The sequence below is a fragment of the Acipenser ruthenus genome, chromosome 46 (genome assembly GCF_902713425.1).
Source record: "Acipenser ruthenus chromosome 46, fAciRut3.2 maternal haplotype, whole genome shotgun sequence".
NCBI classification, from domain to species: Eukaryota; Metazoa; Chordata; class Actinopteri; order Acipenseriformes; family Acipenseridae; genus Acipenser; species Acipenser ruthenus.
The window spans coordinates 9,215,608-9,242,782 of NC_081234.1; the positions used below are offsets into that span (position 1 = coordinate 9,215,608).

At 43.0% G+C, this 27,175-nt stretch overlaps 1 protein-coding gene and 1 long non-coding RNA gene across 2 annotated transcripts; one reads left to right on the forward strand and one right to left on the reverse strand.

Annotated features, from left to right (window-relative positions):
- Positions 1-809: 809 nt before the first annotated feature.
- On the forward strand, positions 810-13,642 carry LOC131720982 (uncharacterized). The gene is made up of 3 exons (XR_009319795.1): positions 810-1,013; positions 12,872-12,937; positions 13,556-13,642. It is a non-coding gene; the product is annotated as an uncharacterized LOC131720982 (long non-coding RNA).
- LOC117397760 (tumor necrosis factor receptor superfamily member 10B-like) lies at positions 8,417-26,110 on the reverse strand. Its single transcript, XM_059013641.1, has 10 exons — positions 25,978-26,110; positions 17,444-17,594; positions 16,751-16,882; positions 16,111-16,225; positions 14,201-14,295; positions 13,525-13,632; positions 13,180-13,208; positions 12,263-12,553; positions 10,988-11,036; positions 8,417-10,580 (listed from the first exon to the last, which is right to left on the reverse strand). Exons 1-10 carry the CDS (start codon positions 26,014-26,016, stop codon positions 10,279-10,281), a joined length of 1,311 nt encoding a protein of 436 aa, XP_058869624.1. The 5' UTR covers positions 26,017-26,110; the 3' UTR covers positions 8,417-10,278.
- Positions 26,111-27,175: the final 1,065 nt, after the last annotated feature.

The following is a 27,175-nucleotide window of genomic DNA, read 5'->3' on the forward strand; positions in this document are numbered from 1 at the left end:
CTGAATTAAACGAGTGTCTGTGTTTTATAGACAGAAAGCGAGGTATGCGGTCTTAACAGTTTTCACCTGCAGCTCTTATATGAGCAACATCAAAGAAACGTTGCAAGGAATATCTGAAACCAGAGCACGTTTTTAAATAAATAATGTAGGATTAAAGTGACGTGTTTGAGGTCATGTTTATCTTGATTGTAAAGAGCTCGATTTTGCAAGGTGAATTCATTTGCACGGACAGTATACGCTGTTTTAAATGTGGACAGAATAAATAACGTGTGCACAGTTAAAATTTTATTTTACCCAGGTATCATTATTATTATTTGTTTATTTAGCAGACGCCTTTATCCAAGGTGACTTACAGAGACTAGGGTGTGTGAACTATGCATCAGCTGCAGAGTCACTTACAACTACATCTCACCCGAAAGACGGAGCACAAGGAGGTTAAGTGACTTGCTCAGGGTCACACAATGAGTCAGTGGCTGAGGTGGGAACCGGGGACCTCCTGGTTACAAGCCCTTTTCTTTAACCCAGGACCACACAGCCACCTATCATTGCTGTGTTATTTGGTTGCCAGTTCTTATATTGAGTCTCATTTTCATCTCATCTCAGACGAAAACGTTTCCGCTCAATGCCTAGGTATGCCTACAGGTAGTTTGTCTCAAGGGATTTTTGCGTCATCAGTGTGACACTACAGGTAAGCGAGTGAGACAGACTCATCTTCTCCACCTGTAGGAGCGTCGCTGTTGACAATTACGTAGCGACGGGCTGAGTTGAGTTCATTTTGTTTTAATTAGTGACGCTCCTGCAAGTGGTCGAGACTCATAATCAGATTAATCTCACTTTTTTTATCTTTAGTCTCACATTGATGAGGCAAAAAGCCCGTGTGGGGAACGAACTAGAAGCGTCGTGTAATGGTCTTAATAGATATTAATGTGAACCGCAGCGCTCAAAAAACTTCATAAAAATAATGTCAAGGACGAAACAAGAACAGGAAACCTAATAACACGAAGGACACGTGGGTGAGAGGTGTATTTAATTTTATACAACATATTTATTCCGTACCTAATGATATAAACGACGCCGTGTAACAGACTGACCCTTCCTAGCAGTATGGGGTGCCATGTGTAAAAGAAAAAAAAAAAAAAGTTAATATTTTTTTCCCAGATTTAAATTAAATCTTGTATTTTAGCTAAATGTTAATTTTTTTTAGTTATTATTATTATTATTTATTTCTTAGCAGACGCCCTTATCCAGGGCGACTTGCAATTGTTACAAGATATCACATTATTTTTTACATACAATTACCCATTTATACAGTAGGGTTTTTACTGGAGCAATCTAGGTAAAGTATCTTGCTCAAGGGTACAGCAGTAGTGTCCCCCCACCTGGGATTGAACCCACAACCCTCCGGTCAAGAGTCCAGAGCTCTAACCACTACTCCACACTGCTAAATATTTAAGTTCACAACATCCAGATTTATCTGCCAACAGCTAAGTATTGATTCTCAAAATAAATATGTAATAACAAAAATATATTTATTTTTTAAAATAAAGATTTAGCATTTAAATGTTAAAGTTGCTAAATGTTTTAAGATTTATAAATTATATGTACACATTTAATATATATATATATATATATATATATATATATATATATATATATATATATATATATATATATATATATATATATATTATTAATTTATTTTCAAAACATTTATAAATCTGGGGGGAAAAAAATACAAAATTCAAGTTAAATCTGGAAAAAGTTGCCAACTTTCCTTGAACTCGAAATATATATTTTCCTTTCTCTTTTGTCTCGATTTATTTATTTATTTATTTCCACCAGTTACTTAATTATTTAATTAGTTACTTAATGATTTGAATTTAGGTTGAATTAAACATTCACCTGGTTAATAACAACGCTGTGGTCTGCTCGGTTGTATTTAAGGACATGCTTGGAGCACACCTCAGCTTTTAGACTGAGAGCTGCGATTATTCAAGCACATTATAAATGCCGTTATTAATGCTGAAAAGACTTAATAATAGACATTATGAACGATAACAGAGGTTCAATAGATTGTGTAAAGGCAGTTTAGAGGATTTTAAAGAGCTCTTCTACAGGCAACAGGTCCTCCCGGGACACACCTCACTGTCCTTTTGAATTTCTCTTACTGATTACAAAGCCCCCCAGTGGTGCCTGTTATTCTGTGATTTGAAAGGACAGGCTGCCCTCTATCGGAATGTGTGAGTAGTGCAGGCTCAGACTGTATTGCCCGTTCTACTTGCTGGTTTTTGTATCGTTTGTGTAGATGCAAAATAACGACACATCCCTTTAAAATCCGCCACCTGTTAATTACAATCAAATGCATTGTACATGGCAAATAGTTTATTTTATTGGTCACTGGCGCTGTGCAACAGATATTTTGTGTAAGGAAGTAGAAAACAAGAAAGTCTCAAGCGAGGTATGCAGTGGCGCTTCTCAATAATCTCCACAGAAATTATTATGTGTTTATTTAAGTGACTTGCTCAGGGTCGCACAATGAGTCAGTGGCTGAGGTGGGATTTAAACCGGGGACCTCCTGGTTACAAGCCCCTTTCGTTAACCACTGGACCACACAGCCTCTCTGTGTTATTATTCCCTTTCAATGCATGCGGCGCTCAAACGTGTAGCTGTGAAAAATCTGTACAGCCGTGGCCAAAAGTTTTGCTTACCTAGAATTTTAGGATTGAGTATATATATATATATAGAGAGAGAGAGAGAGAGAGAGAGAGAGAGAGAGAGAGAGAGAGAGAGAGAGAGAGAGAGAGAGAGAGAGAGAGAGAGAGATTTAGATATTTTATTTAACTTCATGTAATCAAAGAAACTATGAAATGATATTGGAGTCTACCGGAAGCCATATTAGTAGTAGAATATTTCATGTTAGATTTTGAAATGTCATGTTGTTTCAATTTGTTATTCGTTAAGTATCTGGAAAACTCCAAAGCGGTGTGTAATTCAATATGTTAACGTAACATTATTCAGCAGGTTTCATTCGACTTCATGAGGCAAAGTGAGTTAATTCTATATGCAAAACCTAGCTGTATTTTCATTGTGATTTATTACACAGCCTGTTGTGATCAAACTAACTAAAACCACCCAAACTGTCTCTGAGATTGTGTCTTGCGTTTCTTTCCTTTATCCATAGCTGTTACTTGACTACAGTTTGGCACCTGACCTGCACTTGAGTGGATAACAACAATAGGACTGTGGTCAAAAGTCGGAATTCAAAACTGCTGTTGTATAATTGATGAAATTGTTCTGTAAAAACACAGCAATGAAATGCACTGTGCATTTTATTTATATGGTAAACCTCAAAAAAAAAAAAAAACACACACACTTCAAATGGACTCATTGACGAAGGCATTAGCGGAAAACGTTTGACTGACAGAAGGTACTGAACAAAGTGAATGTTATCCCAAGTTTGATTTATTTTGAAGTTGATTTGAACCCTTTTTAAAAAAAAAATTATAAACAATGTAGTTTTTTTTTCTTCTCATTGGTTGTTTGGCATCAAAGATTACAGAATCACGCATCCTCCTTCTTTCTCGATATCCGACTCCTCTGCCCGAGTTCTCTGCACCCTCTTGCTTTCACACAGTCTCCACGGACTCCTCCAAACGAGCTTGTACGGTCTGTATCTGTGCCTTGCTCGGTGTCTCATCGCTGCGGCAATCTGTGATTCATTTCCCCAAAACTTCTCCTGCGCCCCGCAACTGCTGCAGTGCCTCTCCCCCACTTCAGCCACGGATTCTGGAGTTGTTTCGAATGCAGGATTGTGGTTAACGGCCTCTGATTTAACAGGGGTGAGCTGTCGAATCCTTTCTTTTACAGGACTCGCTTCTGGGAAAGGACTCTGGGCAACGTTGGACCAAGAAACAGTGGCAGCAGAGCTGGAGGAAGGCTGGGGTTGACTTTTCTGATCACTGTCCTCGCTGGTTCCATTGTCCAATAGATCGGTCTTGTCCTTCAAAGAGATTTTCACGTCCTGGTTAAAATGCTCGTGGACCTCTTTGATGGCCTCTGCTGCTACCTCCTTATCTGTGACTTTTTGCAGGTCTTTGCTGGCGTTCCCATGCTGCAGAGCCAGGATACTCTGCTTGGTGGCTCTCTGTTTGCTCCGCGATGGGGGTCTCCATTCAAAGCCCCCCTTGTCTGTAGGAGACTCTTTCCTTTGTGAGCCCACGGAGGTAGAAGATCCATCGCTGTTCTGCTGGTGCGGAGACCTTGTAATTGGTTTGGACGTGGCTTTTTTATCTGCAGCTGTTTCAGTACTCCTCTTTCGTAAGCGCACCAGCCTCTGCGCGAAGGGCAGCGTGAAGCCAGGCACACTGGTCAGTTCTTTGGCTGTGCAGCGGTTAAGGTCCAATCTTTTTTTCATATTGGACCATTCATGTCAAGGGCAGCGGCTTTCTGCTTGGATCCAGGAAAAATTCTCGCTCTGAGCCGCCCACAGCTGATCACATGGAAACATTCCATTATGACATCACGGCTGCCTTTCTAGTGCAGGCAGCAGAGCAGTGACAGCATCAAAGTATGATGATGTCATACTGATGTCATAATGGGTTCCGTCAATGTGCAAAAGCTGCAGTTACCGTGGTGTTGGTGATAAATGAAGCACGGGATCTAAACGGCGATGATGGTAACCAATGGCAACATGTCATAACATACATGCATGTGATGACGTGACTCCTCCTATCAATTGTAAAGGCTGCGTGATGCTTTGTATTGAAGCCATATCTCCATTAAAATCAGTGTCAACTATCCTATCAGTTTTACTTTTAAAGTAATGCCCCACACTTGAAAAATCTAAACGTTTGTACAGAAAGGAGATGTTTTGTTTCTTGTTCATTATATCAGTTTTACTGTGTGTATTTATTTTTGGTATAATTGTTCATGTCTACTGCATCAACGTTGGCTCGTTTTTTGTGCCCGGTTCTGGCACAGTGGAGGGTTGCACAGCCATGTCAAAAGTAACCATCCGTACTTAGGGGGACTTGATCCTCAACTATGCTTAAGTAAACTACAGCGTTCATTTAGCCATCCAGGGCAATCACGGGACGTGGGGTATAGCAGGAGAACGTGCCCCACTCAGGAGCCAACACTGATAGAATATACACACAGATAGGGTAACAGATCCTAATAAGTACCATTCATTCTGCATTTACTGGAACTGTCGGAATACTTTTCAGTGCCACTGTATGCAGGGAAAAAAAAAAAACATCCACACTTAATCTAAACTCCAAAAAGGAAACAAGTAACAAACGCAGATTGATGTGTTTATTTTTGCTCCTAAGATCTTTTTATTTTGCGTCTGGTGTTTACAGAATCACACAGCCTTCTGCGTTGTTCTTGGCGTCCTGTCCCTTCTCCTGTCTCCGTTCCCTCCTGTCTCTCCTTGCTCTGCTCAGGTAATCTTGATTCATCCAATAGCTACAGGTTTTCCTGTGTTTGTGCCTTCCGGGGTGTCTCTCCAGCCTGCCTTGCGAGGTGATCAGACTCCGGTTTGCCCAGCGGCTCTCAGGAGCCCCACAGTTGTCACACCGCCTCCCCTCCTCAAGCTTCTCTGCTGTCATCTCCACTTCGCCCTCAGTCATGCCCTGAGAGCGATCCACCATTCTCCTCTGCACGGGGGTCTGTGTGGCAGCAGGGGGCAGCATGGAGCTGGACGGGAAGTTCTGATAAATGATGTGCGATGCTGCAGGCTGGACCTGCTGCGACACCGATTGGGCTGGAGGGACATCACGGACAGCGCTCGGGGTACCCTGGGGAGCGTTGGACCAGGTGACAGGAAAGGCACTGCTGCTGGAAGCCTGTGGTTGATGTGAATCTGCTCGGTCTACGTGATCCGCACGCTGCTCCTGGAAGAATCGTCTGTCGGACGCTATGCTACTGAGGCTTTTGTCCGGATCTAGGATGCTTTTGCTCCCTGTTCCCACGGATCTCAGTTTGATGAATTCCACCTCCTCCCCTTCCTCTGAAGAGGTCTTCTCATCCTCCTGGTAGTACCCGAGGGCTCCTGCGATGTTTTTGCCTAAAGCGTTTCTCCGCTCTTGGCTGGCTCTCCACCGCAGGGCGTGGATCTTCTGCTTGACAGCTCTCTGTTTCTGTTTTGCATACAGGCTTTTCTTTGGCTTCCTTCGGTATCGTGGCGGCCGTGTCGGGTCGGCCCGTTCAAAGGCAGTGGAAGTGGAAGGGGCCTCCATTTCGACGAGGTTCCTGGTTCCTGATTTCATCCTAACTGACTTGGCCCTTGAATTCCTTAAACGCGCTGACCGTCTCACTTTTGAGACCCTGGCCCTTTTCTTTGCCTCTCTCGGAGCTCTCGGCGAGCGTGTTCGAGAGAGCACCACCTTCTTTGCTGTGAGAATTGAGATACCAGCATGCTTGGTCAGTTGTCTAGCCGTGCAGCGGTTTAAATCAATTTGCAATCTTTTGCTGTTCGTCATTCTCGCCCGTTCACATCAGGGATAACCCATCATCGTCCTCTCTCTGAACACTACAGCCGCCCTCTGCTTGGATCCAGGAATCTCTTCAGATAGAATTCTGTTATGACATCACGGCTCCCTTTGTTTTGCAGGCAGCAGTGACAGTAGAATGTCATACCGATGTCATAATGAGTTGGCCACGCACTTATCATAAGGCACGCCCCCATTGGAACCCAGTTGCAGCATTTATACTTCTAATTCCGCACACAGAATGTCAATGACAAAGCATTCTGAACCTTGAAAGCACAACAGGTTCTGTGTAATCAGATTAAGCATTTCGATATCAGGTTTTTGCCTGCTTTTTAAATTTTTTTAAAAATTAAAACTCACGGATTTCTAACATGTTTCTAAGAGTCTGGCAGCTGCCTCTAATCAAGTCGAGAGCGTACTTTCTCTCGCACAAGTTGTATGACCGACCGACCTGACGATGCAGAGCAACAAGTCTGCTAGAAATACACTCTCAACTTGATTAGCCACTGAACACTTACAAGCACACTACGCGTTCCTGTTCAAGGGTTATACCACTCTACAGGAATCCTTACCTTGACGTTTCTACAGTTCCTTCCAGCCTGCATTCTGGGTTTGGATTAGCGAGTGCTACTTTTTGCCAAGAAGAAAGGCTTTTCGTCTGGTACTGTTTTGTGGTGCTTTGATAGATTAGCCGACAGTGTGGCTCTGTGTGAACCTCAATCTTTAAATAGCATTGACCTGTATAAGACCTTGGGCAGTCGGGTTTTATGCTCAGCTTTCCTTCTGCACAAGACAGTCCGGTACGTCACCAGGTCTGAAAATCACCTGCACAGAGAGCGAGCCGCTGCTTCTGTTGTGTTGCAAATGAGCCGTGAAGCGACCGCTGTCCAGTTACACACAAAACTGTACTTAGGTTTGATCCCCATCCTTCTTTCGATCAATCGAATGCCTCGACACGCATGCCAATGCTCCATTATCACGTCTCAGAGTGCAGAATGCGTGCTCTACTCATGCAGTGGTATATTTGGTTATTTTGCATTGAGCAAAAAAAATAAGCAGCGTGCATGAATGAGAATTATGAGCCATGAGATCATCAGATCTCATTTCAGTCTGACGTGTTCATTCAAGCGGCCGGTTTGCAGTGAGAATCTCCAGATCGTTTTCGCTGATGTCCCGTGATTGCACTTTGCATTTTGTGTGTGTGTGTGTGTGTGTGATGGGGAAAATAAAAGTGTTCATGTTTCTTTTCAGAAAGAAATGGCGCGAATTGGTGAACAGATAAATGGGGCGCTCTGTGTTTTTGGGGGGGCTATGACCATGACACCAGCCTGGGACTGTGTTTATACCGGATAGATTTTTTTGCTTGGTTTATTTTAATGTTATTGATTGTATGTATTCATGTAGTTCTTGTAAGTTCAGTGGTTTGGTAAACAAGTCTCTAGGGGTGTATCAAGGTTTGATTTTGAGCTACGACTGTAACAGGTTTGTTCTCTTACATTAAAAAAAGGCACATGCTCAATTCTAAACTGATATATATATATATATATATATATATATCACCTCACTTGGGCTATATAGTATACTATGAAAATATGCATGACAACTAATGTAATGTGTGAATATGTAATTCTATACCCTATATAAAATCAATGTCTTAAGTACTTTGAAAAAATGTAATCAATTTATCGATGTACTTGATCATAAATCTATACATTAACTCAGTATTTTACTGGAGAATTTGAATTAAAAAAAAAAAAAAAAAAAAAATGGCCCACATCCATTTCCCATGGCGTGTGTGTTTGGGGTTTGCTTATTTAAGTAATAATTCAAAGTTTCTCACATGCTGTAAGAGGGCAGTCCTTTACCCTGGTGTCCTTTTAGGGAAGTGTTGTATTGATTTATACAAATCAACAGAGACAGAGAACTTGTTTGGAAATACTTTAATTGTGAAAATATATTCCTACGATGGAAATACATTTTCTTTGAAAAGCCTAATTTGTATAACAAACATTTTTTTTTTACAGAAATATATATACAAAAGTACAAAATGTATACTCTGTTCAGTAGAAAATAACCTGCAGAATGCAACAACAGATTGACAGCAGGATACAGCGTAACGTACAGCTAGGGTTCTGTAGACGTATCTCTAGAAAGTGCGACATACAAAGTGCGACAGGGGATCTGGGTAGATCCCTACTGGAGGACAATAACACTGTACAGTGGAAGTTGATTGAAAAAAGCCACTTTTGCATCGCCTTTACAATGACCAGAATACCATATCTAATACAAAAGAGCAGGAAAACAGAATTTACATTCGCAAGGGAAGACAGGCCCTTAAACAGTACAGCATGTCACTTACTTCAGTGTATGGCGTCTGATTTAATCAGATTCCTGAGTTTACAAGACTGACGAGGCAAGGATTTAGACTGGTCCTAGTAAAGGATCACGATTAAATCACATCACTAGATCCCCACCCCACCTCTTTCCCATTCCAGTTTACATAAACACAATTCCTGATCTGATTACTTGAGATGATTGGAAAAGGATTTCATTTCACCGGACAGAGACTGAGCGTGAAATGCAAGCGATAGTCCGACCCACAATGCAACAGAGCCGGGCTCGTCTGCATTCGAGGCTTCAGAGCTTTTAGCCTCGTCTCACCGACGGGGGAGAGAATCCGTACCGGCCGTGCATCACACAACACCGTTACGCAGGTCAGCTTTCTGATCTACAATAGCGTGCTAATGCAAGTGCTGAAGCACAAAGCAAGCCAACGACAGCAAAGGCAGCTATACGTTCCGTAACACCATTTTTCTGGTTATTTTAGTGCATTTTTGTTGAATTTGAACAAAGACTCACATTTGAAGGGTGGTGTCTTACCTAAAGAGACATAGACCTTTAATCTTGTGCCACTTGGACGTGTCAAAATTGTAACGATGGCCGTCCAGTCATTGCACACTAGATGTCTATCTACCCCACACCTGCTCAAATCATTTCTCTGTATTCAGAAGCAACACTGATGCACCAAGTTCCTCTTTTTCAAGTTGTACGATTTTACAGCTTTCAAACCACCGTTTTTCTTTTCTGGCAGATTCTATGCAAAGCTACGCATTTTGTCTGCATACCAAAAAGGCTGGTGTTTGAAATTGTTCTGCTGTAAATCATTTACAATTGTAAATGAGAGGAATGGAACAAAGAACAAAAAGTGTACAGTGCAATCACTTTATTTATTAAATAGCATAATAAATACAATAAAATGATAAATAATATAACTTCTCTTTGACAATGTGCCATACAATCTGCTGTAGGCTCTTCCATTTTCACTCCTCAGGTACCTCAAATGGTACGTGGCTCAATGGACTGGAATGGATGACCAGGTAAGTAAACTGGGCTCAGTGGGGCACGGGGATGGAGGGGAGTGGTGCTGGGATGCCAGCATCCCTGTCAAGCCTTCCCGAGGTGAACACCGAAGACGGGAGGTGCCCCTCTGATGACCCCTCGGCCGTGCCCGTCCCATCCCATTCCAGATGGCTGCCATGGTGCTCTGCCAGGGAGATCACAGCAGGCCGATCCCTGGAGCCAGCATTACACTTCAGGGTTGGCGACTGCCGCAGAAACTTTAAAAACGGCAGTACACCCACATTCCCTGCCTTGATGTGGCTTTCCCACATCGAGGCAGAAGTGCGTGAACTTACAAGAAACTCGCGGCATTCATTTCATTAGTGCCGGAGCATTTGTTCTGGGGCTTTGTTTTTTCTCTCTTCTTACTGAAGCAGTGGGTGTTTGTCTATAAAAGGTGTACATCTGATTTTGTATAAAATTGATTTTTGATGACTTCTTCTATAATTGTTTCCACAGTAAGCCTGTGCTCCAGGTTCAGCAGGGCCCTCAGCAGGGTATTAATATCGGCTGCTTGTCCTCGTTCCTCGTGCCAGGTGAGCAGCATCTCATGAAACTGCTCCTCCACGTTACCAGGGTGGTTTTCCCGAGCCATCTCGATTTTGTTATTATGGAGTCCTACTTTCCTCATGAGTCTGATGCGGGATTTAATCGGAACTTTATAAAATTCATCCAGACAGTCCATGAGAGCTACAAGGAGAGAGAAAAAAAAAAGAATATTGGGAGTCGTTTTAAAAGATTCAGCATAAAATTTCAGTAACAATGCATTCTATCGGTCCTTTATCAAAGTCTGTCAACCTGTTGATTTGCGGTAGACATGTAGCAGTCATGCGAGGGACAGCACAGTATTAGATCACAGGCATTTCCACGCTTTACGTGTGCTTTAAACACTGCAACTAATATTGCACAGCATGCAGGGAGCCCTGAAATATATTGTAGCCCTGCACCTTAAGTTTGGGCTGTTGGGTAAATGAGTTACCTGCCGAGGTACACCACCTCAGACGGCAAAGTAAACACAATACCAACAGGGGGGGAAACAGAACATTCATTTACTGAAGAAAGAAAACTATAAAAGTCGAACTAAGGACTGAGCTTACCGTTGTCCTGCAGTGGAGTAAGGCTGTATAATTGGCTTGAGTCCTCAAGCTGCAAAAGAAGGAAACACTTTGTGAGCTTCTACGTTTAAATCTCATGGGCTGGCTGTGTCCGTGAACGGTCAACGGGATAAGATCAAGCCTTCAGAGCTATCCAAGAATTCAATCCTTTTTGCTGGGTGTGTAAATGAAAGGCACCACTGTGAAATCTAAACTAATCAAGAAATCCTTGTTCTTGATGAGTGGAAATGAAATCTTATCCCGTACAATGAGCATGCAGCACAATTACAATGTTAAAAACGCTTCCGTCTGGGTTCACAGACCCCAACCTGGGCACTAGTCTTGGACTACTTAAAACAACAGGAGTTAGTGTGACTGGGCAATCAAGCAGAGATATACAACAGCACTGCCCCCTAGTGTTAGAGTTCCCTATTCTGACCTCCTCATGCAAGAGGGAACAAATTAAAAAGGACGGGTTAGCAAGTCTTGTTAGTCTTGCATTAAAAGAAACGGCTGTTGTCCCCCAATTTCGTTAAGATGTCTTTAACCCTGTGGTGCTCGAGCATTTTGTTAAATGAGAAAAGCTACTTTATCTATGTAACTATAGTAGATTCTCTTGTACAACTCTGGCTTGTGAGGCTGGATATAACATAGGAGGGGTGGCTAAGCATTGTATCAGTTGTGATGCAGAACTGGGCATTGCAGGGTTAAAAATAAAAGAGGAACGAATTCAGATCATTTTGATATGGGGTGTAGAGAGTCAGCGGGGTGTATCCTAAAACATCACTGTTGAGGAGTAACACATTACTGTAATCCGATTACTATTTTTCAATAACTTTGATTTTCAATGCTTTTTATCACAGATGGGGCAACGAAATGCAGCCACGGTTAACATTTTAGGAAAAAAAAAAACCAGGCAAGCGCTTAAAACAGTGCGAGTCAAGCCTGACACATCACACAAACACACTTCATAGGATCTTACAAGAAAACTGCGTCGCAGGAGGGAACGAGTGGGCTGGATCTTCACAGAGTATTTCGAGCTGCAGCCTGACCAATCCGAAAAAAAATAAAACTCTGTAAAACTGTGCCTGAGACGTTACTGTCACTAGTTACATTTCCTTTTTAAAAAAAAGTAACTTCCCAACGCTAAGCAGCCTAATACATGATACGGTGCATGTCAGACTTCTGGGACACCCTGTGCAGGACTCTGAATCACCATTTAAGTATTCATTTCTCAATTGCTTAAACAGATCTTTTAACTGTGCCTGAGACTCTCACCGTGGCAGCGCTGGCGAGACTGGCCCTGTCAGACGGAGGGCTCCCTCGCTGGGGAGGGGTGCTGCTCCCTCGCTGGGGAGGGGTGCTGTGGTACGGGGCGCTGCTGAGGCTGTTCTGGGATGAGGCGGCTGTGTCAGAGAGACTGCCCCCCAGTCCACAGTCATCACTGTCCTGGCCTGCAGTCTCGGGAGAGCGCTCAGCCTGCAGCAAGTGGGTAGACTCCCGCATCTGAGACTCGTTGTTGTTGTTGTGGTTCTGCATCTCTATGGGGGAAGAGGTGCTTGGAATGTCCTGCAAGACAGGAAGTCTGTGTAAGAGCCACACCTTCACCGCTGTGCCCGCTATCGATTCTGATATACCCATCTTACACTGCCATCCAGAACAACAATCGCTGCCAGCATCTTGTGCACGTTTTAAAATCGATGTCTTCTACATGGACAGAGCCTGCTGGCCAGCAGTGTGGTGAATGAAGGGGTTCACACACAGGTTTGCAGGGAGCCCACAGTGTTTGTATAAAACACGCCGAGGAGACAGGGAGCCAGATGCAACTAATATAATTGACCAGCTGTCCCAAGCTTTAACATCTCTATCCATCTCTCTTTCCACAAGGTCAGATCGGTCTACGCTACGCCAGGGATCGGGCGAAGAACACGTTGGTCCTCAGCCAAGGTTCAGGTATTAATATAACGTGGGGCTCATTACACACGCTCCCCTTTCCTCTGGCAGCGAAAGCACCAGACCAGTCCACACAGCCAGCCCAAACGAAACAGGAGGAAGGGGGAGCTAGATGGGATTAGCAAAGCAGTAAACAAGCCTGGATCTTGTAGTGGAGCACGCGGTCTAACCCCTATACTGTATGAACACAATGCAGGAGAATGTCTTATGCTGAGCTACAGTGTTAGATAAAAGGCACTTACCGTGGGAGTTTCTGTGTTCACATGCAGCTCTGAAACACAAAGATCCACTTCAGTATGCCTTATAGAATTAACACATTTTGATTCATAAAAAGGTTGTATGAAACCTGCTGAACAAATGTTATGTTAACATATTGAATTACACCAACCCCACCCCCGTGATGTTTAAAAAGATCTAAAATTATAGATTTAAAATGAATCCTAAAATTTTTGGTGATTCAAAACTTTTGGCCACAGCTGTAAATGCATTGTATAAAAACATAATCACTAGATTGTAAACAAACTCAATGTCTTGCTTTTACAGTATCTAGCATGTAATGAAATGATGCTTCAGCATTAGTTACTTACCCCTGTTCTCGTCTGGACGATTTCTCCACAGAATTAACCCAATCACTACCAGCACCACAAAGATCAAGGGCAGTACAACAGCGAGGACGATGATACTTGAGGAAGAATCTACAAAAAGATATCAGACGCTGAATTACAATCAAATCAGAAACTCACAATGGAAAGCTGTCTGTATTGCTTGCTGTGTGTCTTCGGATTAGCCCGTTGGTATTGATCATTTTCATGAGATCTGCTATGGCGAAATCATATTTGTATTTATGTAAAACAATACAGTCCTGGCACTCAGAAAAAACAAGGGTGCCATTAGCAACCACATCAAGGATACAGGTGGATGAGTCGGAGCTGATAAAATCCGACGCAGAATCCAGGTTTTAATGAGAGTCAGAGAGACCGCTGCCTCCCTGTAAATTCAACGAGTCCTCTAGTTACTACAGATAAACTAAAAGGGCTTTGGTCTTTGTTTAAGATCCTTTTTTTCCAATAGTCCAATAATTGTCATATAAAACTCATGGTACATAAAATTAGGGGTTGTGATGTGCAGCCATGTTCTTAAACTCCATGCCCAAACAATGAAGATGTGTGAGCTGCACAGCGGTGTGCAAACAAGGCAGTCTGAATAGCTCTCGGTTTAGGCATATTACAGATATCTGTACTTGTCGTATAAAGGGATTATCACCTGATTCTGTGCCAGCTGGAGGGCTGTCTCTGGTCCCACACACGGTGTTTGCAGTGGCATTGCAGTTTCTTCTCACCTCCTTCCCCTCCGGGCACCTGGCAAACGAGACAGAGTTCAGAAAAATCAATGGAAACGACAAGGAAGGGTATCAACACCACTGCACTGTGCACGGCCTGCTCCAGGGCTACTGTGGTGCCGTCGCTGTGACCCGCTAATGGATCCCCAGCGGTGACTTTTCAAAACGTTCCATTGGGGCAGGTGAACAGAGTTAACAGATGCACCTCTTGCACAGCGCAGCTGTCTAACACCTTCGTAAGTAAAAACCGTTAACTAAAAGCAACTTTAGTTTACGAAACAGCCGACTCAATCCAAATTCTGCTTCAGCATTTTTCTGCATCTTGCAGCACTGCGTGAGAGTGGAGAGGGTATGGAGTGGGTTACCAGGCCATGCTGTTGAGGCTGAATCCGTGGGCTCCTTTAACCCTTTGCAGTCCTTTGCAATTTTCCCTTTCCGGTCCAATGTTGGACCCTGTCCGACATCATCAAAAAGACGCAAAAAACAGGTCTCTAGTCGTTTTTTCTCCGGGAAAAGCCGAGAAAACCATTCAACGGCCGAGTGAGACCGATAGGAGCCGAAAAAAAGGGGGCGTATCTCATGAATAGAGATCGCCCCGACACCACATAGATAACACGGACACAAACAAGATAGCTGCTTCTGCATCCAGCCCTCAAAGAATATCACAGACATTTGCAGAGCTTTTTTGAGATGTTATAGTAATAAAATAATGCCTTGGATCGCATTATTGAGGAGTTTGGTGATATGCTGGAGATGCAGTACTGAGTGTCCTGTTGATAAGCAGTGCCTTTTAAACCTGTTTTACTGTGAAAAAAAAATCTTTTAAACGGCGTGTGTAAAATAAACTGCGGGTGTGAAAAATTGTACCCGACGCGCCCGAGACGCACTGAATAAATGGACCACAAAGGGTTAAAGATTACAGCGGGGTTCTGAAAAATACAGCGTGCCACGTGTCACTACAGCTGTTTAAATAACATACCTGTAATGTCTTCTTTTCATTGTTAACATCGAAACGTTTTACACTTTACAACGTTAGTCTGTTTCAAAATGGCTGCTCTAGTGCACTGGGGTTTGAGATCTGTCCTTTAAAATCATAACAAAGGGCTCTGGCTTTTCTGTTCCCTACCACATCATGGATAGTTATTGCTGTGGTGCCTGTTTGACAATGTGGGAGATAATCCTGACACTATCAGTGCACTAGAGCGGACATTTTGAAAAGAGCTTTGAAACAGACTTTTAAAAAGTTAAGTGTAAAAAGTTGTCAGGGTGTTAACAATGAAAAGAAATGACAGGTAGGTTATTTAAACGGTTGTGGCAACACGTGGGGACGGGTAACGCTAAATTTTTGGGAACCCCGCTACTTAGGTCTTTAAGACCTGAATGTTTTCAAATCAACCAGCTACTGGGAACCTGATGAGCCGAATGGCCTCCTCGTTTGTACGCTTTTAATTTATCAATACTGCTGCATTTTGAATACTGGCTTCTACCTAAAACGAGTCCTTTCATACCCTTTAAAAACCTGAAATCGGATACTTCACAGGAGCTACATTGTGGAGCTTAAACTTCTGAAGCCCCAAAAATCAGAAACACACTTCGATACATTTCAACTTTTGCAGTTAACAAAATCAGGGATCATAACGACACAGTTAAAGAGAACATTTAAATAACAGGTAGATGCCAGTTAAAAATGCTCCAGATAATTACAAAGTAGCCTGTCCTCAGATGAGGACAATGGCACTTCATGGGTTAGGGGTTAGGGGATTAGGGGTTAGGGGTTAGGGGGTTAGGGGTTAGGGGTTAGGGGTTTAGGGATTAGGAGGGTATTTCCTCTTACTTTGAGCAGCGCTTGCAAACCTCGCAGGGCTCCTCAGGGAGGCAGTAGTGGGTGCCAGACTTGCACTGGCAAATGCGGTTCTGTGACGGAGTGCAAGGTACCGCCTCTTCTTGGTCTAGAAATACAAGGAGGAATGGACAGCATCAGCCAGGGGGAGGCACTATACACAAGATCACTGAAATAAGGACCTTGTCCTGCAACTTTTACAGCAACCTCTCCAACAGCGTGTGATCCAGTTTGTGTTTTTAGTGTGAAGAATCAGGTTTTTTAAATTTAACTATACCATATGCTCTATGCTTTGCACGTGTGACCGAAAGAGCTCAAAACAAGACTTAAAAACAAGCCTTACCCTTGTTTAAGAAATTCTATTGTATTAGGCTTAGAACAGACTTAATTGAACAGGTTTAAAATTATTCAACCAATCGTAAAAGCCATGACGAGAAGTCTGCTTTCTCTACCATATAACATCAGTGTCTCCAATGCGTAAAACATGAATGAGTTCATGAAAAGGATACGTGTACTGCACACACTGACTGTAAAACGCACTACTCTAAAACGACATGCACATCTTAGTAAAAAGTCAGAACATTCAGTAAAATGTTTAAGTGGTAAGGTTTGAGGGAATGCAGACCAGCCTTACCCGAGCGACAGCGAGTGCACTGAAGACAGCGCTCCAAGCCGCTGCTGTGCTCCGTGTAGTCTGTGCCAGCGGTGCACGCCGCACACTGGCCACTAGAGCCCGCTGTTGTGCACTTCTTCATCACAAATGTCCCTGAAGTAAGAAACAGCGAGTCAGTTGACAAAGCCCAACCAGGTTTAATTTTCACTCTGGTCACAAATATATAAGCCTGGTTTCACAGACCCCGGTCAGCACTAATCATGGACCTAATGCGATCGTAGGTCATTACTGCTAATCCGGGTCGGATACAAATCAGAATCCAGTGAAATTACAGAGCTGGAAACCTTTATAGAAGGCATTTCAATAGTACCAAATAAAGTACAGAAGGAATCAGATAAATAAATCTGCTGCTGCTGTTTGTAGGCAGTGCTAGTATTCAATCATTTCATAGGATTTGTTCTTATGTACATCACATGGGTTAACTGTACAGAGGTGCACATCTGGCGCAATGGGGAGCAATAATTCTGGCTGCAGAAACTTTTTTCACTATTTGAAGCTCAAAAAGGTAAAGTCATATTTAGAGACTAATTTAAAGAAGTGCATGTTGTTGCCAATCCCGTCGGGGAACTGCAAGACAGCACTGAAGCTTTTTTCCCCGTTTCTGTACCATTGAGGCTGGTCCGCTTGCCCCAGCAGGGCCCGTGTCCCACTCACCGGCAGGACAGTTCAAGCAGCAGAACCCGGAGTTAGGATACTGCTCGCCTCGGCAGGTGATCTCTCGGGCTGTCCTGTTCTCTCTGAGCGATACATCGTTGTCAAGCCGATCAGTCTTACCGGAGTCCACGGGGATACATAAAGATGGAGCCTACAACACAAAGCACGTTTTTCATGGTTTCATTTCGGCAATTGTGCTCAACATTAATTCTCCTCAATGTTTTGGACGGGGGTTCAAATGAGGGGGTCGCCAGAATGACTGGGGGTGGGATATTTATTGCCCCTTATACCCCAGTGAGAGCCCTTCCTTACTAAACATCTCGGGATCCCTGAATAGCGAATCCTCTCCTCGTTAAACATGTGCGGAAGATTTTAACAATCAGGACGTCTCACAAGTGCAGCGGTACTGCAACTGCAGAGACACCTCAACCAACATTGTTATGCATGAAGAATGAATAGGGATGGGGCCCAGTCAGTGTATTAAAAGGATGTCAAGACTAAGGGATTTCTACACGAGAATATTTCAGGACTGCAGAATGACTCTGATCATCCCCACTCCCCAATATAGTGCCGGATTTTATTTTATTTAATTCGAGAGGGTCGCTTGAATCCATTTGTGCTGAAACCTGGTTAAGGCATTCTACTGTAGGAGTCTGTTTTATTGTAATAAAATGCACAGTTAATGTGGTGCATATCTAACAGTTAAATACAAATGTCTTCAAGGCATTCCTCAGAACAATATAAACCCCAATGGAAAGACTGCTTTACTGCCAAGTGCACTCTGTTTTGCCGGGAATGTGCACAGCCATTCTGTCAGGACTTCCTGTAGTTTGTTCAATACCAGTGCAAACTGGTTTAGCTCAAAAAGATAAAAAGAAAAAAAAAAAAGGACCAACGATAATTCAGTCGGGTGACTCACCACTTAATTATCTACAGCACACAGGGACAGAGTGCAACGCTATCCTCTTGCAAAGTGCCTGGTCTTTAACTGTACCAGCAAGAAACACATTGAAGGTGTGGTCCTGTTTCATTGTGTGTGTGTGCGTGTGTGTGTGTGCGTGTGTGTGTGTGTGTGTGTGCGTGCAGCACCAAGCGCACTCTGTTGATTCTCAGTGCAAGAGAAACTTTTTTTTTTTTTTTAATTAATAAACAAGAAAGGTTTCAAAAATAAAAAAATCTGACTGACGTCGTACACATGCATCAGTTCTTCGTTCTCGTTGGTTTTAAACTGTGTGTGTCCTGGCACGTTCAGTATCTTTACTCTAACTACGGTAAGGGAGATCCAATTACTCTGAGGTCTTGCTTCTCGGAGCTGTGGAACTTCCCCTCCTGATCTGTTACACAGCACAGTTTAAACAAAACAGCAGTCGGCTGTGAGGCCACTGCTCCACACAATGCCAGAGCAGTGAGGGTGTGAGACTGAGCGGAAACCATGTGATCAATCAGGTGATTTCCTCCGAAACTACCTGGTGAAATAATATACAGAGCTGGGTGGGGACCTCCGGAACTCTCACACTCTCTCTCTCTGACACATCACAGGATGTTCAAGCCTGTAAGACCACATGTAAAGTGTACACACGGGGGGGGGGGGGGTTCTGATCCAATATTACGGTGTCCATTTTAGGACATCCTCAAGTATCACTGCCTCCTGTGTCAGGCATCAGTCCTCCTCGAGTCAGGCGTCAGTCATGGGTCCTCCTCGGGCGCCTGACACAGGAAGGTGTGATACCTCAGGATGTCCTAAAATGGACACCGTCCTACGTTGGACAAGGCTCCCCAATCTCAATTGGCATTGGTGTGCGCTGTGATGTAACCTTTACATCTCTGGTTATCTTTTGAAATCGGACAGCTTTAAGAACACGGGACACGTCGGCAAATGTGAAAAAGTCACTGGCAGTAAAAACAAAGATCAAAGAAGATGAGAGAGAGAGAGAGAGAGAGAGAGAGAGAGAGAGAATGACTAAGCATTAATGCAGTAATGGAGGTGGGGTGCGGCTGGGTCTGAAAAGAAGTCACGGAATGTTAGAGAGCAAACTCAAAAACCGGGGGCAGGGAAGAGAGCCATATATGGTTCTGAGGGAGTAAGAATCTTCTTTGCATAAATGCAAACACTGACCGTGTGGAGCACAGCGACGCCTGAAATCTGTTCAAGCAGCAAAGCTATTTACAGGATGTTCAAAGTCTGACTTCACGCTGTAAATACATAACCAGAACACATGGGTATGATGACAAAGTAAATACTCAGGGCTTACATTCACTGTGCCCCCATACTCCGATCCTGTTCATGCTAAGACTGCCCTTACCATGGTTCCTGTAAGCGCTTCTGTAGATGCACATACAAATGTGACGCTTCGTTATAGTAACAGATTCTGATACCCTTACTGTGCTAAAGAATGTCCTCACCAAGTTTCATTACAATAGGCAGACAGGGCCTGTATGCCCAGGATACACTCAATAAATTGTGTAAAGAATGCCCTTACCAAGTTTCATTACAATAGGCAGACAGGGCCTGTATGCCCAGGACACACTCAATAAATTGTGTAAAGAATGCCCTTACCAAGTTTCATTACAATTGCCAGACAGGGCCTGTATGCCCAGGATACACTCAATAAATTGTGTAAAGAATGCCCTTACCAAGTTTCATTACAATTGCCAGACAGGGCCTGTATGCCCAGGATACACTCAATAAACTGTGTAAAGAATGTCCTTACCAAGTTTCATTACAATAGGAAGACAGGGCCTGTATGCCCAGGATACACTCAATAAACTGTGTAAAGAATGTCCTTACCAAGTTTCATTACAATAGGAAGACAGGGCCTGTATGCCCAGGATACACTCAATAAACTGTGTAAAGAATGTCCTTACCAAGTTTCATTACAATAGGAAGACAGGGCCTGTATGCCCAGGATACACTCAATAAACTGTGTAAAGAATGTCCTTACCAAGTTTCATTACAATAGGAAGACAGGGCCTGTATGCCCAGGATACACTCAATAAACTGTGTAAAGAATGTCCTTACCAAGTTTCATTACAATAGGAAGACAGGGCCTGTATGCCCAGGATACACTCAATAAACTGTGTAAAGAATGTCCTCACCAAGTTTCATTACAATTGCCAGACAGGGCCTGTATGCCCAGGATACACTCAATAAATTGTGTAAAGAATGTCCTCACCAAGTTTCATTACAATTGCCAGACAGGGCCTGTATGCCCAGGATACACTCAATAAATTGTGTAAAGAATGCCCTTACCAAGTTTCATTACAATAGGCAGACAGGGCCTGTATGCCCAGGATACACTCAATAAATTGTGTTGATGAATGTCCTCACCAAGTTTCATTACAATAGGCAGACAGGGCCTGTATGCCCAGGATACACTCAATAAATTGTGTTGATGAATGTCCTCACCAAGTTTCATTACAATTGCCAGACAGGGCCTGTATGCCCAGGACACACTCAATAAATTGTGTAAAGAATGTCCTTACCAAGTTTCATTACAATAGGAAGACAGGGCCTGTATGCCCAGGATACACAATAAATTCTGGTAAAGAAAGTCCTCACCAAGTTTCATTACAACTGCCAGACAGGGCCTGTATGCCCAGGATACACTCAATAAACTGTGTAAAGAATGTCCTTACCAAGTTTCATTACAATAGGAAGACAGGGCCTGTATGCCCAGGATACACAATAAATTCTGGTAAAGAAAGTCCTCACCAAGTTTCATTACAACTGCCAGACAGGGCCTGTATGCCCAGGATACACTCAATAAACTGTGTAAAGAATGTCCTTACCAAGTTTCATTACAATAGGAAGACAGGGCCTGTATGCCCAGGATACACAATAAATTCTGGTAAAGAAAGTCCTCACCAAGTTTCATTACAACTGCCAGACAGGGCCTGTATGCCCAGGATACACTCAATAAACTGTGTAAAGAATGTCCTTACCAAGTTTCATTACAATAGGCAGACAGGGCCTGTATGCCCAGGGCACACTCAATAAATTCTGGTTAAGTATGTCCTCTGGGGAAACTCCCTGCAGTCAGAGGCTGTTCTCAGTTTGCAGCCACGCCGCTCTCAGAGGTAAAGCAGAAGGGCCCTGTGGTTAAGAGAAACAGCCCACATTCCTGGAGTCCCTTCCTCTCTGCGATTTCTCGTTACTTTCTGTTCTCGTCGGCAGTGTGGCACAAGCAGAACCCTGCGGAGCTGGACGGTGTTGCTTTAGTTTAATTAGCGCATCGGGTAGGGCAGGCATTTCAGCTGGCAATGCCAATGGTGGCTTTAACCCATTGTGTGCCAAATTAAATAAATACAATAAAAACGAGAAACACGAGCTGCATTTCTGTACAGTAACTCGACACCTTACGTTTAAACGCAACTTTTGCGGTGAACAAAAATTAGACTATTGAAGTTATCATAACAATAGTTAAAAAAACAAACAAACAGGTAGCTGCTACTTAAAATGCTCCCAAGAAAATGTAGAAAGGGTTTCGACTTCCCTTCCTTGGTGTTTTTATATTTAAGACATTTTTTGGGCGATTACGTTTTACTGCATGCCATATTATTATTATTATTATTATTATTATTATTATTTAGGTAAACTGTATAAACTACCAAGCCGGTGTTGCATAAACTCAGTCATTTCCGAAACTCGTGTTTAGAGAAAGTTGCTGAATTACTGAACCTAAACACAACCACATCACAAACAGACACAGGCGTGCCGTGACTAATCGGTGACTTTAATAAGTTTATACCGGTGCTCTTACTTCACACGAACACGCGGTAATAGCGCAGCGCTCTGCAGAACTCTGCATGCAACATTCTAAAAAGGTTGCTCGTGCGAGGTTTGCAAGACACCCAGCTCCGCTGCACGACATGCAAATCCTGTGATTGTATTCTTGTGATACATTATGTGCCACCACAGTCAAAAACTGGATACGTGATTCAGAAAAATAATTGTTTTACACAGAGGAAATATACCACTCCACACACGGCATATCAAAATTATTATTATTATTATTATTATTATTATTATTATTATTATTATTATTAAGTAATATGTATTTACACATATGCGGATTTCGGATGCACCGGGAAATTGAACTTCCTGAACTTCGCAACAAGTCCGGACATGTTCTCCATAGGAATCTCAAACACACAGCTCCACATCCGAGGAGGACGCTGTACAGCTCCTTATCGGTGTATTTATTTTACTTCAAATACATGCATCTCTTATAAAGGACTCACAGGTTTGCCTGTCTCCGTCTCTATGACTGTATACAGCTGATGCTGGACACATTTCATCTGAAGCGTTATTGATTTTAAATCCTTTTACATGTTAATTGCCTTACTTTATCCAACACAAACCAAACGCTTTGCTTTTACAGACGCATTTCGGTGCCGTGCAAAAATGCAAAAATGAAAATCCTCCTTCTAGTAGGAACTAAGGCCCTGTCCACACTGCATAACCGATCTCGAGAACCGTACTCGAAACCGCTCTAATTAATCCAGCTCCAAGCGTCCACACTGCAGTACCGTTTCAGGTTTAGTCAGGCTTAATGCGTCCACACACCATTAGAATAGTTCAGTTACAATTCCCAGCAGCGCAACGAACCGTGGAAATGAATACGACAGTATCCCACCATGCACTGGATTTTATTTTAAAATGATGTGTTATGCCCCATATCAACAGAGGTCCATACTGCATAAATTAAATATTACAAGTATTGTGGAAAAAGTAAATCCGAACACACAACACACACACACTGACACACACACACACAGACACACACACACACACACACACACACACACACTCACACACACTCTCTCTCTCACACACACACACACACACAGACACACACACACGCACAGACACACACTCACACACTGACACACACACACACAGACACACACACACGCACAGACACACACTCTCTCTCACACACACACACACTGACACACACACACACACACACACACACACACACACAGACACACACACACACTGACACACACGCACAGACACACACACACAGACACACACTCTCTCTCTCACACACACACACTGACATACACACACACACACACACACAGGGCAGGGCTTGAAGTTTTCAGGTTTTATTTTTAATCAGGTGAAGTCCCTTTAAACAAATTGAGCCGATTCTGTTTTATAATTAAACTCAGAAAAAGCTGTTAATTACAAAACAATCTTTGTTTTTACCTTCATATCTTGCCTGAGCCTAATTCTGGTCCTCTTAATTTTATTTCAAACAGAGCTGACAAATTACGTAATTTGTTCATCCCCGATCCTACTTTTAACTCGCATTTCATTTCTGCAGTCGCCTAATTTAACGCTGTGTTTTTGTTATTTTCCTCACTAGTTTAACAGAGATGTCCTGACAGATTTTTTGAAGCATAAAAATGAATACCTAGTGCTGAGTGTACACTGATAGCAACTCCTTCGGGCGCCTGCTCTGAGTATTTCGCCAAACATACCACAAAGTATTTTAGTATACTGGAGAATACACAAACAATGTAGTTTGGTACTTGTTGCGAGACTACGTCCTGAGGTGGTCTCGAGTCCGGTTCTCGAGTCCGGTATTAAATGCTGCATAGTGTGGATGCAAACCGTATTTATCACTTGTAAACCGGCTTAAATGCAACTAATACGGTTTAAAGGCATAGTATGGACAGGGCCTAAAACTCAACTTAAGAATCTCAATATAGCTGCCCTGAACCTCGGAAACTGTCTGCTGCTGCCTTCCCTCGCAGTACGAAGCCTTGATGTACTTCTGGATAGTAACCTCTCCTTTGATGCCCACATCTCCTCCGTGGTCAAATCTTCCTTCTACCATCTTCGAAACATCTCCAAAGTCCGTCCCTACGTTTCCCTCCTGGATGTGGAGATACTCTGTCATGCATTTGTCTCCTCTCCACTCAACTACTGCAACTCTCTATATGGTGGTCTCCCGGCACGCACCATAAACGGACTGCAGCTAGTTCAGAATGCCGCTGCCAGGATCCTTACCAGATGTAAAAAACGTGATCCCATCACCCCCCGTCTTGCCCAGCTGCACTGGCTACCTTGTAAAGTTCAGGATTACTTTCAAAACTCTCCTGCTCACCTACAAGGCCCTTCATCACCCAGGTCCCGAGTACCCCCTCAACCTGCTGACCCGCTGTGTCCCAGCCCGCAAGCTGAGGTCCTCCGACTCTGTCCTGCTTGTTATCCTCAAGCAAAAGCGCACCACACTCAGAGAGCGCTCGTTTAGCTTCATGGCTCCGACTCTCTGGAGCTCTCTCCCAGCTTTGGTGCGTGATGCTCCCACCGTCGCTCGCTTTAAATCAGCTCTCAAGACCCACTTGTTCTCTCTCGCTTTCCATGCTCTTTAAGCCTGATATCTGCTGTTAGCTGCTGTGTTGCTGCTACTATTTCATGTATTCTGCACTTTCCACTGTATTTAATGTATTATGCATTGTTTTTCCCTGTATATCATGTGTTATGCATTTCTCTGTATTTACAGTATTATGGATTTTCTTGTTACTGCATCTTATAAAGTGCTTTGCGATCCACTATGAAAGGCGCTATATAAAATAAAGATTGAAAAATACATTATTATTATTAGTAGTAGTAGTAATGATAAAAAAAAAAATGTGTATCTACAAAAAACACAGGTATAATGAAATTAAAACAAAAGCTATGACGTGTGCAGCGAATTGATTTCTCTAGGCTTCCCCCGCTCCTCGGTGTTTCAATGGCTCGAATTGGCCCGCTTCCACGATTAAATGCAATAGCACTTACCAGAATACATTCCTCACACGATCACGCGTCCAAACCTTCAACTAAACGGAACCCGGTTACAGTCCATTATTATTATTATTATTATTATTATTATTATTATTATTATTATTATTATTAATAATATTAATTTCCTCGTGGTTTAATATTTCAGAGGTATGTGTTTTACAGCCTTAAAAAGATCGCCGGCTGCATGCATTTTATTTTTGATTTTTACGTAGCTCGGTTGAAATCGGTAAATGAATGAAGGCACTGACAAAACTACAATATTAACATTATATAGAAATAATAACTCAAAAGGAAAAAAAAAACATTCGGTTATTTTACGCAGAATTAAGTCACTATCCTCCGACAAGCACAGCGGTGGGCAAAAGTTTTGCATCACCTAGAATTTTAGGACTGAAACAAATATATTTTATTTATCATGACGTAATTAAATTAACAACAGCAAAAAAATAATAATTATATCGCAAAAGTCTACCGGAAGCCATAAATAGTAGTACAGTAGTATTTCATGTTAGATTTCGGAATGTCACATTTGTAAATGCCAGTTTTCTGTTAAGTATATGGAAAACTCCAAAGCGGTGTGCAATTCAATATGTTAACATTATTCAGCAGGTTTCATTCGACTCTATGAAGCGAAATCAGTTCTATCGGGTGATGCAAAACGAGTTGGCCACTGCTGTTGGAAGCCTTCAGCGATGAAATAATTACAAAGAAGTGAAAAAGAAGTACTTACAATTAAAGCAAATAGTGTTAATCCCAAAACAATGTTCATGGTATTGCACTCCAAATACTTTTCACTGTTAAAGCACTTGCTAACTTCTCTCCTGACGCAATGCACGGTCCTTCCTGGTTGTTCAGTCTTATGAGGGAAGGGGGCTGGCTCAGGGGCGGAGAGTATTCTGCCCTTAACCGGTCTCAGCTGAACCGAAAAAGGTATGCTTTCTGTACAGTAAAGCTATGTTGTAACACCAATACTGTACATGTTCAGAATCTGAGAAATCTAAACCAACACGTCCTGAGAAAAGGACTTTACACCCCCGAATTAAAGTGTGCCTCTTCAATTGCAAGGCTGGCCATTAAAATAGGAACACCTGCCATAATATAGTCAGTAGGTCCACGATATCCGACTGCAGCAATGCAGGACAGTTGAAGCAATAGCACCATTATTTGCTTGCTGGTTTATTGTGAGGAGACAGGGAGCACTGTGCCTGAGTGCTTTTGTGCTGGGGTGGTTTGTATGAATGCGGCCCGGGGTCCCCTCTCCCTGTCGCTGGGCTCGGAGCAAGGAGGTGAGGGCCAGGGGGAGGTGGAGTTTCAGAGGCCGTGAAACGGTGGAGCGCAAACGAGTGCCAGGGATTTAAACAGCAAGCTGAGACTGGAACTGCTGGTTCCGCGGGGTCAGGATCGTTATCTGGTGGAGTCTCTGAAATACAAATACTTTCCAGCTCCTTGACTCTCGTGAAGCACATCCTTTCACCCTCCTGGCGCGTCCTGATTAAGCAATAACTGCAGAATGCATCGAGTACAAGAGCAGTCTTCTGAGTGGATACAATTGAGACAAATCTGCTCATGTGTCGGTACACCCTGGAGTTATCCCATTGAACTGTCTCAGTAAAACTGCCCAGGTCATTCCACTAATTATCCGAACGTGTTTCGCAGCTAACTAAAGCATTCCATAAATCTAACCCATGACGCGCACACAGTAGATCTCAAATGTGCCGTTTCTAAAGAAGCACATGCTACAGCAAACGCTTCAATTTTAAAACACGATGCCTGGTAAGGGAAAGTTATTTGTTTCCGTGCCTTATATGCAGGATCTCCGCTACCCTTGGGCAAGAGGCTGGGCGCGCACCAGCGACCACGCCCACCTCAAAGGAGCGTCTTAACCACAATGCAAGAGAGCCGGGCTCGTCTGCATTCGTGGTTTCAGA

Coding starts and splice junctions, on each gene's coding strand:
- LOC117397760 (XM_059013641.1), bottom strand. CDS start 26,016: ATGAACATTGTTTTGGGATTAACACTATTTGCTTTAATT. Junction 16,226..16,750: donor GTGCACTCGCTGTCGCTCGG/GTAAGGCTGGTC, acceptor TTGTATTTCTAG/ACCAAGAAGAGGCGGTACCT. Junction 14,296..16,110: donor GTTTGCAAGCGCTGCTCAAA/GTAAGAGGAAAT, acceptor CTCGTTTGCCAG/GTGCCCGGAGGGGAAGGAGG.